The sequence below is a fragment of the Lactuca virosa genome, chromosome 8 (assembly GCF_052849685.1).
Source record: "Lactuca virosa cultivar CGN04683 chromosome 8, Lactuca_virosa_CGN04683_v6, whole genome shotgun sequence".
NCBI lineage: Eukaryota > Viridiplantae > Streptophyta > Magnoliopsida > Asterales > Asteraceae > Lactuca > Lactuca virosa.
This window is the reverse complement of record NC_136433.1, coordinates 72,405,777-72,419,465: the sequence shown is the minus strand read 5'-3', so window position 1 is coordinate 72,419,465 and position 13,689 is coordinate 72,405,777. Positions and strand designations below refer to the sequence as shown.

Sequence of the window (13,689 nt, the reverse complement as noted above, 5' to 3'; positions counted from 1 at the left end):
CGGGACAAGAAAAGTCTGTTAAAAAATCATAACTTCTTCATCCGACATCCGTTTTCGTCTGTCTTTTTACCGTTAAACTACTATCAACAAGATCTTCGATTCTCGTTTAGGTTGTGTCGGCTAAAAATCACTCGGTCTAAAATTCGAGTTTCGGGCTGCATACTACTATGCCAAATCTTAGAAAATTCATAACTTCCTCATACGCAGTCAGATTTGGACATTCTTTTTATGCACGCTCTCGGTTTAACATATACTACGACTTTCATTCAGATTGCTAAGGCTAAAAGCACTTTATCATAAATTCAATTTTTACGTCACACAGCGTCGTGCCGGTTCTGTCGCAAAACTTTAACAGGTCATAACTTCTTCGTTATAACTCGGATTTCGGTATTCATTATATCTCTGGAATCCTTGTTTCAACCACTACAATTTTCTTCATAGATATTGACTATATATATAACATTTTACTTTTGACGCTTATTTTTATCCTTAATTTATTATATCATCATAATTAAATATAAGGCACATAAATTCACATAATTCATCCTTATTACTTAAAAACACATTACAATAGTTGACCTAGACTATTACATCGTCTTTAATGCTTAGCCCAGAAACACGGGCGTTACAGATTTAGCAACATGGAAAGAAAAGGTTGAGTCTTGGGCACTCACCAAGGTCCAAGAGATATGCTAGATGAAGAAATGATGCTTGCCAAGTAACCACCTCACCAAGAGTTTCATTCTCCTTCTAAAATCACAAAAAAGCACCAAGAATGAGTTCACAACTTCATTGGACGCTATGGTTAGGGTTTTCTGAGATTGGGAGGAAGATGGAGGTTGAAGCCCTAGGCTTAATGTTCCTTTTATAGGGTCCAAAGCTCGAAATTAGGGTTTTCACTAAAACACCTGCCACGTTATGGTGCCCCAAGGCTACGTCGTGGCGGGTCATTTAAATCCCGCGATCCAAAGTTCGGCCATGTCGTGGTGATGCTCCACCACGTCGTGGCCACCCCATTTAAAATAATATACGAAAGTTGATTCATACCTTGTCCGGATGTTATAGAAACATGATGATGAATTATTGAACAGCATTAACAATGAGACAATCAGTCTCGATGAGTTGCTAGAGGGATCGATCAACCTTTACCTATGCTAATGAAGATGAATCCATTGGTATCTATTCTTCATCACTATGATGTCGTTAATGCCTCTAGTGTAACAAATGATATTATCTATATAGATACTGGTGTTGTGGTAACTTTCTTTATAATTATTTTTAAGCTCATATTCATGCCATATTCTTTAAATTGGCATATTTTTGTTAATTACTCAATCCTCTGAATTAAGTTACGACGTTTAACTTAACACTTTGTGTTTGACTATGTTGTGAAATGTCTAAAATGCCCTTGACATAGACTAAATATACAAATATTGTAGAGTTAAAGCATTAACAACTTCTTTATGATGAGGATAAGAGCCATTAGGTCATGTTAGCATAGAAACGTTTTTATGAAAAAGAAATTTTGAGTTATCATGGTGTTAACCACACTAAAGTACGTTTCTATTTATGTAATGATTTAATAGAAAATTATGTAACTATTGTTTTTTGTTAGGTGAGATGTTTTCTAGGGTAACCACAACTTGATGTTGCACTTATAGGGATGGATGTTGTGATTATACCCGCTGTTGTTCATCATCAGTAATCCGGTCAACTCTATAGTTAAAATTGCTATAAAAGTTTTCAAGAAAGTTGTATGCAAACTAGGTTCTGTAAGAGTCTGAGTTTATAATAATTAACAAATCTAACAACGACCCCTCGCCCCATGCGAAGCATGGGCACCCTTCTAGTTAAACTATAATTTGGATTTAACTGCATGATTTTTAACATCTAGGATTATACCAAGAGTTGAAAGATTTGGGGCGTGTTTGACACATAATTTTTGAAAGTTTCTATATTCTAGCTTTTAAAAAAAACTCAAAAAACAAAAGAAAAAGTGTTGTTCGGTAGCAAGAGCTTTTAGCTTTTGGGTTAAATAAAAAACTTCAAATCCAAAAACTATTTAAACTAGCGATTAATAAAAATCTCTTTCAGATTTTAATAAATTGACTTAAATACACTTTAAAATAAATAAACAATATTCATACTTTTGGTAATTATCTTATACGATTAAATATAAATATATTTTTATAATTATGACGTCTTCATTAAAACAAAATATATCTTATATGATTAAATATAAATATAGTTTAACAATTATGATGCCTTTATTTCAAACAACCATAACAACAGATTATATAATTTATAAATCTTCATCTAACAAAATAATAAATATTTATTATATAAATTTATAAACCAAAGTTAATATCATACAATAATTTTGTTTCTTTAAAAGGTCGAAACACGTCTAATATGTAAAAAATGTTTGGCCTAGGTTCTTATAAATGAAAAGGTCTTATTTAGTTTATTTCTAAAAAATTCATCATTTACTAATATGCATAAAAAAATTATATCAATTGTGAAACTTAACCCGTGCACTTGGTATTAAAATTTGGATGATTTTTAACTTTTAATAATTATAATTTAGAAATATTAAATTATCTATCATTATATTCCCATTTTAGTTTATATCCATACGCCTTTGTATGTAAATTTACATATTATAAAAGCCTCAGCTATTTGTTTCAAACACTCTTATACAAAAAGCTATAGTTTCTAACTACCCGTTACTAATTTTCAAATTTCAGCTAACAACTTTCACCTTTTAATTATTTTTACCGAACACACCATTGTAATTTTAAATAGGTTATCCTAGGATTAAATAAAAAAATTATAAAGTCATAGGACCGATCTTGTTAAATATATAAACGTTTAAAAAAATGAAAAACTATGATTAAGATAACTAATTAGTTAAAGAAATACAAAATATTTAAAACTATAATATAATAAAAGGGTGAAACTAAAATAAGGTTAAAAATGAAGGGGCTATATGTATAAATGATCATAATATATTGACCACTCAATATATATTAACCACTCAATATATATTGAGTGATCAATATTAATACACCAAAAGCTAGCAATTTCAATGGTATTAAATGGTTACAAGTGGTCAATGGAATAGTAAAAAGCTATGAAATAAGTTCTTATTAGAGATGCTTTTAGTGTTCATTTTAATTTATTTTCTCTTGTTTGCCTCTTTTTAGGTTTGTGGTTGTACATGCCAGATGTTGTTAATATGATATTGTCGTTTTACCCCATTTTGAGGTATGATTGTCGACTGTCTACATCTACCTCTTTTACCCTATTCCAATGAGATTTACATGTTATGTTGTATTTGAACAAATGTACATATAAAAAACTAGAGAGAACATTAACTTGAGGAGATACTTCAAAATTAAGGACGGAACTGAAGCCTAATTAGAATACTAACACAAATACAGTAACACGAAAAGAATTTCAAAAAGATGAATTCCTAACCTCATCAAATCTAGGGTTAGAATCAACAATAAAACCTCCAAAAACTTAACTTCAACGTTGGAATTGACTTATGCTTCTAGATTACTGATGTAGTCATGGAATTCTACATTAATCTTCAATCTAATCCACAAGTCACCATTGAAATCCAAATTTAAGGAGAAACTTCAAAGCTTAAATGACAAAGTAGGAGTTAGATTACTGCATTCAAAGCTTCTTTTTGAAGAATTTGACCCAGACTTGAACCAATACTTGAATGTTGTTTCTAAGTTCATTAAAATTCTCAAAATTGGATATTCCTCTTATTTAATAGCTTCTTACGCTTAAAGTAAATAGAAATAAATCTATTTGTGGCTTTAGATCTAAAGTTTAGACATTTGGAAAATTAAGTCCCTCACTTTTTCTAATTTATACATGGGATTTTTTAACTGCACTACTAGAAAATCTGATAATACCTAGGCAAAATCCGTAAGTATTCCGTACATATAGAGTGTTACCTACGGAATTGCGACGTAAAATGGGCCGTAGCATAAACGCTCGGGGGTAAATTTTACCGACGGATTAGCTACGGAACACCGACAACATTTTTTCGTCAGTAATTCACCTACGGAATACATACGGAACACTATAGCGACGGATTTCCTACGGGACCCACTATGACTGACATTGACTTTGTCACCTACAAATTTCCGATGTCTCATATTACCGACGGATTTTCTGTAGGTATTCCGTCACTAAATCTCTGTCTTTTTTTTTTTAAACAGCAATAAATAACAAAAATTCTAGTTTTTTCTCTCCAAGATATTGATAAAACTCATTAGATTAAACTTATAATATTGAAATTCAACCACAAAACTAATAACATTACAATAAAACTAATAAACATCATCTAATACCTTAAAAAGTATCAAATACAAATGCATTACTAATGAACATTGTCTAATAATATACTAAATGTGTCTAACAATGCACACTAAAAGTGTCAACTACAAATGTTTAACTAAGTGCTTAAAAAACATAAAACTAAGAACTATTTGGTGGATTACCCGGTAAGTTGAACCGATAAAGATTGACAAGTATTCTTCAATTTGAGTTTTGAATGAAAGGCTGTCAATTGTTCCTGTTTCAACACACCATAACAAGTTATCACAAAAATATACAAATTAAGCAATGTAATTACCTTCTTTTTCCTCACCGCTATCATTATGTTCTTCTTTGAAGCAAACATTCAAAAAATGTCAACAGAATTTTCTGTCAAATAAGTGAAAAAACATGCATTTAATGTTTTTGGGAAGGAGAAGTTAATAATAAAAACAAGCTTTTAATTTACTAATGATTTACAAAAGTCAATAAACTGTAACTCATATCATTTTTTAACCAAACATGTCGCAAAATTTAAATTTCCTTAAATTCCAAATACACTATTTTTGACAAATTCCAATTCTTTTCAAAACACTACAAGAACTAAATGCCCACTCAAACTTCTATTAAAAGACCTATATTATACAAATTCACCAAATTCATTTTGTGATCATTAACTAATTCTTTAAATTTTTTTCCTGATAAAATATCAATTTAAATCACAGTAGGAATTATATACAAAGCTTGACCATAGAAGAAAAAAAACCTGGAAAAGTGGAAGAGTTCTCGTTTCCTTGTTGTTTGCGAATCGAAACCAAAGTTACCATTTCCTTCTTGTTTGCTCACCCAAACTGTTGACTCAACGACAAAATAATGAGAATTACCTTTATGAATCCAAATCCATCACAACACTTTATAACAAAACTAGATCATATCCAACAAACAATAAATCTAGTTAAAAACAAACATTCTTAAATAACTGGAGATAACCCAGTTGTTTATGAAGTTCATATGCAATAAAAATACATTTTTAGCGACTAAAAGAAAATTAAGAAAGGACTTAAGGCTCGTAGAGGAGAAAATGGAGAAATCACCATTTTTGTCTGCGACCCCATGTTCTATGCATAAATTTCGGATGTAGGAAAATGACTCTTCATTTAGACATGCAATGATGGCATTTGTTATTAGACATGCAATTATGTGGCTTTTGCCTATGGAATAAATAATAATAATAATAATAATAATAATAATAATAATGGAAATAATAATAATAATAATAATAATGGAAATATTGGAAATAATAATAATAATAATAATAATAATGGAAATAATAATAATAATAATAATAATAATAATAATAATAATAATTATAGTAATAATAATAATGGAAATAATAATAATAATAATAATAATAATAATAATAATAATAATAATAATATAAACAATAATAATAATAATAATAATAATGGAAATAATAATAATAATAATAATAATAATAATAATAATAATAATAGTGGAAATAATAATAATAATAATAATAATAATAATAAAAGAAACAGAATCAGTAATGTACAAAAAGTATTAAGTATCCCTTATAAGTGGATGTGGTATGCCCGGCCTGATGGTAATGAGATTGACATGGTAGATGGTGGATGCGAGTTTGAACCCTCCCCCAGCTTTTTTTCATTTTTCAAGAACAAATGTCTACCGACGGATTTTTGACGGAAAATAAATAAATTAAACTTTTTCTTAGATCCGTAGCTATTCCGTCGGTATTATCGATGGATTTCCGATGGATTCTACTTCCGTCGGTATTCTGTAGGTATTCTGTCACAATCTCTTCACTAATTTAGGGCATTACTTTCCGTCGGAATTCCGTAGGTATTCCGTCGGTATTTTACGACAGAATATTTCCGTAGGTATTTTAAGATTTTCTAGTAATGATGTGTCTAAAACAAATATAAAAAAGATTAATTATGACAAATATTATATAATTAATTATTAAATACATTAATTATGAAATATTTTTTATAATCAATCCATTTCATATTTTTCAATAAAATTATTTTTTATAATTAATACATTTATATTTAATTATTGTAATATTATCCATAATCATTACACAGTCTACTCATGTGTGACTTCCCATTTACCAAACAGTTCTTAATATTTCTAGTTTGATCATAGTAAGTTAACATCTTAATAGTTTTTTTTTTTTTTTCAAAGTATAGTTAAATAAGTTAAGTTGAATTCATACCATAGTTTTTACAATTGGCAAGATTGGCCGATCAATATTTTATTTCATTTAAATTTATAGAAGTAATTATGATATAAAATTATAAATATATAGATAAAATTTCTGATATATATATATATATATATATATATATATATATATATATATATATATATATATATATATATATATATATATATGTTATTAGATGAGGAGGGAGCATACATAGATTCTCAGTGAGTTTTATTATAAAGATTCTAATTTTGTATCTTATAAATTTAGAGTTCAGGACCCTGCCGCTTTAAGTTACCTCTAGAATAAATATAAAAATAGACCCGTATGCATATGCACATCCACCATAACTTGTTTCATAAAAAGCCAAGGCACTAAGAACTTCCAACAATTTTAATTATTATTAACGGAGCTGGATTTGGAAGATTCTTCCATCTAATCGAAGAATAATTAACAATATCAAGTACAATCTTGCTTCATCATCAAAGTACAAAGAATACAATTAAGTAACAAATAAACTAATCAACTAATTAACAAGATTAGTTAAATTTATGAGTCTTTCTTGCATAATCCTTCATCCTTAATATAATCTCTTCCATCAAACCTTCAATCATAGGTATGTTAATATATATATATATATATATATATATATATATATATATAATCTGATTGAAATATATATTTGAAATAGAATGGTCTTAGAACGGTTCGACATGGACCGTTACACTTCAGAGAATTCATCCTCTGGGTTAATAAAATCTGATTGAAATCAGGAGATGTATTCGCGTTCTCAAAGTGTAACACACACACACACACACACATATATATATATATATATATATATATATATATATATATATATATATATATATATATATATATATATATATATATATATATATATATATATATAGAGGTTGTCTAGGTGGTTTGGTTGGAACTTTTTGGTTGGTATAATCTAGTTAGAGGTTATTTGTTCAGATCCAAGGTAGACTTTGGCATATCTAATGTATTACCAGGTCAATAAACAAGCAAAAAAAATTTATCCATCAATAAATGTTTCTTGGATCTTTATGAAAATATATAGAGGCCGCATATATATGATGATGGAATGTGTAACAAGTATTAGGGAAAATAAACTGATTATTGAGCTTCTTGTTTAGTGGTTTTTAGTTTCCAAACAGAAGAAACAGGTTTTCATTCAAACAAGTAAAGGCAGACATTAACGTTTGATAAGTTGTTGGAAAGCTGAAGAAGAGGCACAATCCATTGTTTGGAACCCTATCCTTTCCATCTTCATGTCATAAACAACCTCCACATTCTGTTGTTGAAAGCTCCCAAAAACCCCAGCTGGTCCGTAATCCTCATTATCCATGCTCTGGAACAACAAACATTTAACCACTGTTGAGTTACGTGGTGCACCCATTGCGTAGAAGTTGTTCTCTTGTGGCAAAACCAGGCTCACATTGTTAATGAAATGGAACGTGATTGAAGGAAGAAGATGATCATCCACATCCATAGTTGTCATAGCATTTGTAAGGTTGTTTGTGCATGGGATTCTATAGCATAGATCAAACCCCGTTCGTGCCTCCACTTCAGTAGCTCGAGGGTGGTTTATGACAGTTTCCAGCTCCGAGAGAAGTAAAGAATAGAATGGCTCGGGTAAATGAGTGTAGGTGGTTCCTGAATCTATCAACATACCACCATTGCCGGATGAATCAAAGTCTCTTAAGTTTGTAGGAACTTGAATTACAGAACCCGAGCCAATGCCTATAGTTATACCCTCTAATCCGATATAATAGTAATTAGGGTACATGGGGTTCTTTAACATTGGAGTGAACTGCAAATGTTCTTTTGAAGAGATTGCAAGATCTCCAACAACTAGAGGGCTCGAAATATTAGGGTTATTGGCAAACTTGAAAGCCAAGAAACAATGAGAGAAACCCTTCTGGAGAAACCCTAATTGAGAAGGTAAAGAAAGCGGACCTTTCCCGAACCCTGCGATTCCTAACGGCTCTTTATAACTTGATCCAACGCACCCAAATCCAAAATTGGTTACTTCCCTTGTAAAACTGCCGTCAGCACTTCCATGGACTGTTAGGGTATCCCTAGTTAGGGTACCAGCTACAACACCTTCCCCATACGTGTATATGAACGAAGGGCATGGTCTTGAGCAAGTGCCTTTGACCAGGGTACTCAAAGAGCAACCGGCAATGCTACAAGGATCATATGGGTTATCAGAGCTATGAACGTTGATACAAAACTCACTAGCACAAGAGTCCCGAACACAAGAAGATGATTGCAAAGGTGAAAACTTGGACATGGGCGTAGTATTTGTATAGTTGTAACAATCTATGCAGTTAAAAGAGAGATTTCCACAAGGTACCCAAGTGAGATCACTTCCAGTATCCATATAGACTTGAATAGCTTGTGGAGGTGAGCCCAGGTTAAGAGAAATTAGGTACCCATCCCTTACTTCTCTCAAGGGCTCCATCATGTCCAACGTTGGTGGTGACTGGGATGAAACTTTAATGCTTAACGTTGATGATTTTTTGGGGAGTTTAATGGTTCTCCTGATATTAGTTAAACCTAGGACTAGAGAATCTGAGGTTTTTGGGTGTTGTCTTGCACGGGAATGGTTGGCAATGGAGAAAAGAAAAACGAAGAGAAACAAGTTGCAAATAGTGTAAAACGTGAACAAAGAAGCCATATTCTAGATTTGTTGGTCTTTTAACGATTGCAAAATAGTATGGTATTTATAGAGATGAAAAAACAATATTAATCTATATGAAGGCAATAATTCACAGTTTTGTTTGAAGAAGCTTTTACAAAGCCATATCACTCTATTATGTACATTTGTTTCATATTTTCTAATAAATCCCAAGAAATTAGATGACTAATAAATCCCAAGAAATTATATGAAGGGAGGGGATCACCTCATGTAATTTTTAGGGATTTATTACAAAATTTGAAACAAGTATATTTAATAGAATGTTGACGTTGATATCGGATTTTTAAGAATAATCTTCAACCCAACATTGAATTATTCAATCTATTAATTAATTATTTTAAATTAAATGAACTTATTAAATATATTATTTAATATAACTTACTAAATAAACTTTTTTATTAATTTATTTCCTTTTTATTAATAAATAATAAATAACTAATTATTTACTGATTTATTTTAATTTGTAAATAATACTTAAATCTCTTATAGATATATTACTTATCTTATTCTATTTAATTTCTTTTTCTTTGTATATTATATTTGTTGTCACGCTTTGCTACTTGTTAGAATCGTAAACTTTTGGTTGTTTTATGTAATTGCCGGCGACACTATTACCGGCAACATTATTATTTTTGATATTTAATCGGATGTTGTTATGTAATTACCGGCGACACTATTACTTTTGATATTTAATCTGATGTTGTTATGTAATTACCGGCGACAGTATTACCGACAACCAAAATCGTTGGTTAAAAAAAAATTAAAAAATGAAAATTGTTATTACCGGCGACTTTACTCTTTACCGGCGACATAAGCATTAGCGGCGATTATACTCTTTACCGGCGACACAAGCATGAGCGGCGACTATTCTCTTTAGCGACGACAAATTGATCAATAGCGACGAAGCAGTAGCGACGACTTATTACCGGCGACTTCATGACCCTTTAGAGTCGCCGCTGATTGCCTTTTTCCTTGTAGTGTTCACTAAACTTGTTCCTTTTTCAATAGAATCATACATATCCTTTCTCGGTGGTTAATATTTTCTAAAAAAATCATCTTATTAATTTAACATTTTTATGACTTTATCATAAACACGTCACTACTAGGTCAAAAATATTTGCAGACAAAAAAACACAACATACGTGTCTATCAACACATCACTACCAGTAAACATATGTTAATGTTTGTCTCCATAAGACTACCATGAACTATTAAATGGAAAATCACGTTTCGTCTTAACTTTGCTTTTGTTTTGATATCATTGAACATGAGAAATGGATAAAATTATTCACATATTGGTTTCTTAACTTTGCCTTTGTTTTGATATCATTGAACATGAGAAATGGATAAATTTTTAGGTGGTTAAATGAAAAAGTCAAAATTTACGTTCCAAGCAATGAAAGGATCAAAATATATATGGCTCATTCTCCTAAAATTAGTATAACATCATCTAAAACGCAATACAACCATTCTTCTATCTAATATTAGTCGTTTAAATCTCAATAAAATCATCTAAAATTGTAAGTTACTCACCGGCACCAAGGTAAACAACATACGACGAGAAAAGGATAGCCGAAGGAACAAAACTAATCATCCAATTATAATAAACAATCTCTTGATCCTTAAAATTGAAATTTCTATCCTCACGATTGTAACTTGTTGTGGATTCAATTTGATGATGTTTGCAGAAAGGGCGGTGTAGAAGATCACCGGGGAACCCCATTTTGAAGCTGATCACATATGACCATTTTTCTCTACACCATTAGGTACCCAAATCCGCCCCAAAGCTCTCTCCAGACCATTTTTTCTACTTTCTCGTCGATTTCTGACTTCCATCGCTCCAACTCTGCCACCTCCTTCACCAGAATATCCTTTCCGGCCACTAAACCATTGATTGCGTTCACTACCAGAAACGAAGACGGATTTGATGAAAATCTGAACAAAATCATACGAATTGAACACCGATTCAAAGTGAATTTAGACAGATTAACGAACCTGATCGGGTTTAAGAAAAACAATGGTTCCTAAAATGAGAACCGAACCGGAATCATCTAGAACTTGCGCAAGATCTACACTTTGACTGAGACTTCGGGTAGTCTCCAGGGTTGCTGATAACCCACAGGGCGTGCTGTTTTCCCACTGGGACTGCTGATAGTCCCCAAGGTTGCTGATAACCCATAGTTGTTTATTATGTTGTGTTGTATGTGGTATTTTGGGGAACTCGCTAAGTTTTGTGCTTACAGTTGTTGATTATATGTGTTTCAGGTACTTCTGAGGATCGCGGGAAGGCGAAGGTCCGATTGTACACACTCGCTAGGAGATTTGTTACTGGGCATTTTGCGGCACTTTGATATCTTTGTGATGATGATTTGTATTTGATACTTGTGTTTTTCCGATGACTTGGTTTACGAACAATATTTTGGGTAATTCAAAAATTAAAATTTTGGTTTAAAATTTGAGGTGTTACAGTTTGGTATCAGAGCCCTAGTTTGAGAATTTGGATGAAGTCTAGGGTAATTCCAAACTCGAACTAAGGATCTATAGATTTTCATAAAAACTTTTCAAATAAATGAAGATTTTTACAGGAGAAAAACCCAATGAAGTAGTGTGTACAATCAACCAGAGCACGAGCGGTAGTTTCCTAAAATATCTTAATTTATATTATGAGTAATGTAGAGCTGATATTTTATGAGCTGATAGAACTGCATGCTAGTTAGTGGTAGGCTAAGGATCCTGCATGAATGGTGTGATAGGGTTGCATGATTTGTGATGCCTTTAGCCTAGGAGTTTGTTCTTATGAGATTGAATCTGTCATTGCTATTTTCTTGGTGTATGCTGTATAATTGTACATAGTAAGGATTTTATAGCCTTAAAATGTCTGATTTAGCCTTTCTTCCTGTCCCTTGTTTGGTTGTGGATTTGAGATAGAATCATTTATTCAAATGTCTATCGAGTCTCGTATTGTGTATGATTCGCATGCGCAAAGCAAATAGCGAGGACAACAGAGATCTTGTGAGGCAGAGCAGTGCTGGGGAACAGTCTAGAATGAGTGCCTAGATTCTTAGTAGTGGTTCCGAGGAACCACCAGGGCGAGTATATAGTTGATCTTGAGAAATAGAGTCCTTGTTACTTATGGTCTTAAGAGGACGACTTGAGACAAATACGGGTTGGTGTGGAAGGTGGTAGTGGGCCCGTACTACTGAAAGCACCAGATCCGTGCGCAGATTAAGAAGGAATCTTAAGGAACTAATGAACTTATAGGAGTGTATGGATGTTTGTGTATGCGCTTTAGCCTGATTCTGATGGTTTTCTTGTGTGTATCAGTATGGTGGTTACCCGAGGTTCAGGCTCCAACAACCCTGAGAGGCCGAGTGACAGTGATGATGAGATCCGTAGGATTGTTGCCGCCGAGGTGGTCGTGACGATTAGTAGGGATATACCATAGATGTTTGGGACCCAGCTGATTGAGACTTTCGACGAGCGTTATGTCACCGTCACTGAGGCTGCTACTGCCGCAGCCACCGTAGCTGTTGCTGCTGCGAGACCACACGAGGGTGATTCGTTATGGTATCGGGAGTTCAACAACATGAAGCCACACAAGTTTTATGGGACCCAAGATCCGATTGTTGCGATGAGATGGATTTCTAATGTTAAGGGTTGTTTTGCCACTTGCTCTTGTCCGGAGAATCTAAGGGTTCGTTTTACGCTGAACCTGCTTTGCTTGGGAGTGAAGGATTGGTGGAAATTTGTGACAACTGATTATACCCTTGCAGAGCTTTCTGAGGTGACCTGGGAGAGATTTACTGAGATGTTCAGAGATAAGTTTGTACCGGTGGTTGAGAGTGTAACGCCCCATTTCTGGTATGTAATTTTAATTAAAGTATCTCCATTTCTTAAGGGGTACTCGACGAGTCTGTAGCCCGACTCGTCGAGTAGAAGCGGGATGAGCTTGCGATTTAAGTTGGCTACTCGGCGAGTCCATATGTTGGGACTCGGCGAGTCTGCCTGTCTGGATGAAGCCCTAATTTCAAGGGTTTGTACCCTATTTAAACGTCATTATAGCCTCCCACCCCAGCCTCCAACACCTTTAGAGCATTTCCCCTGTAAACCCTAGCCCCATTGTTGAACTTGAGTGTGTTTGTGCTAGTTTGGAAGCTTTGGAAGGGAAGGAAGGAAAGAAGGTCCATAGAAGAGAAAGGAGATCCAAGAGTTAGCTTCCATCTGTTTCCCATTCAGGTAATAAAGTTATTACCTTGTGTATTCCTCCATTAAACCCTCTTTTATGCTTGTTATGTCTTCTTTGGAGCCTTATATGATTCAAAACTTGAGATATGGACTCTCCTTTGGATGGAAACCTTAGATCTGGACGTTA

At 32.8% G+C, this 13,689-nt stretch overlaps 1 protein-coding gene across 1 annotated transcript; it reads right to left on the bottom strand.

The window, feature by feature from the left end:
• Positions 1-7,681: 7,681 nt before the first annotated feature.
• On the bottom strand, positions 7,682-9,287 carry LOC145134247 (Eukaryotic aspartyl protease family protein). The gene has a single exon (XM_079069121.1). It carries the CDS (start codon positions 9,081-9,083, stop codon positions 7,809-7,811), a length of 1,275 nt encoding a protein of 424 aa, XP_078925247.1. The 5' UTR covers positions 9,084-9,287; the 3' UTR covers positions 7,682-7,808.
• Between the last annotated feature and the right edge of the window lie 4,402 nt (positions 9,288-13,689).

Excerpts from the sequence above, each read along its gene's own strand:
- LOC145134247 (XM_079069121.1), bottom strand. The coding sequence starts at position 9,083 with ATGATGGAGCCCTTGAGAGAAGTAAGGGATGGGTACCTAATTTCTCTT.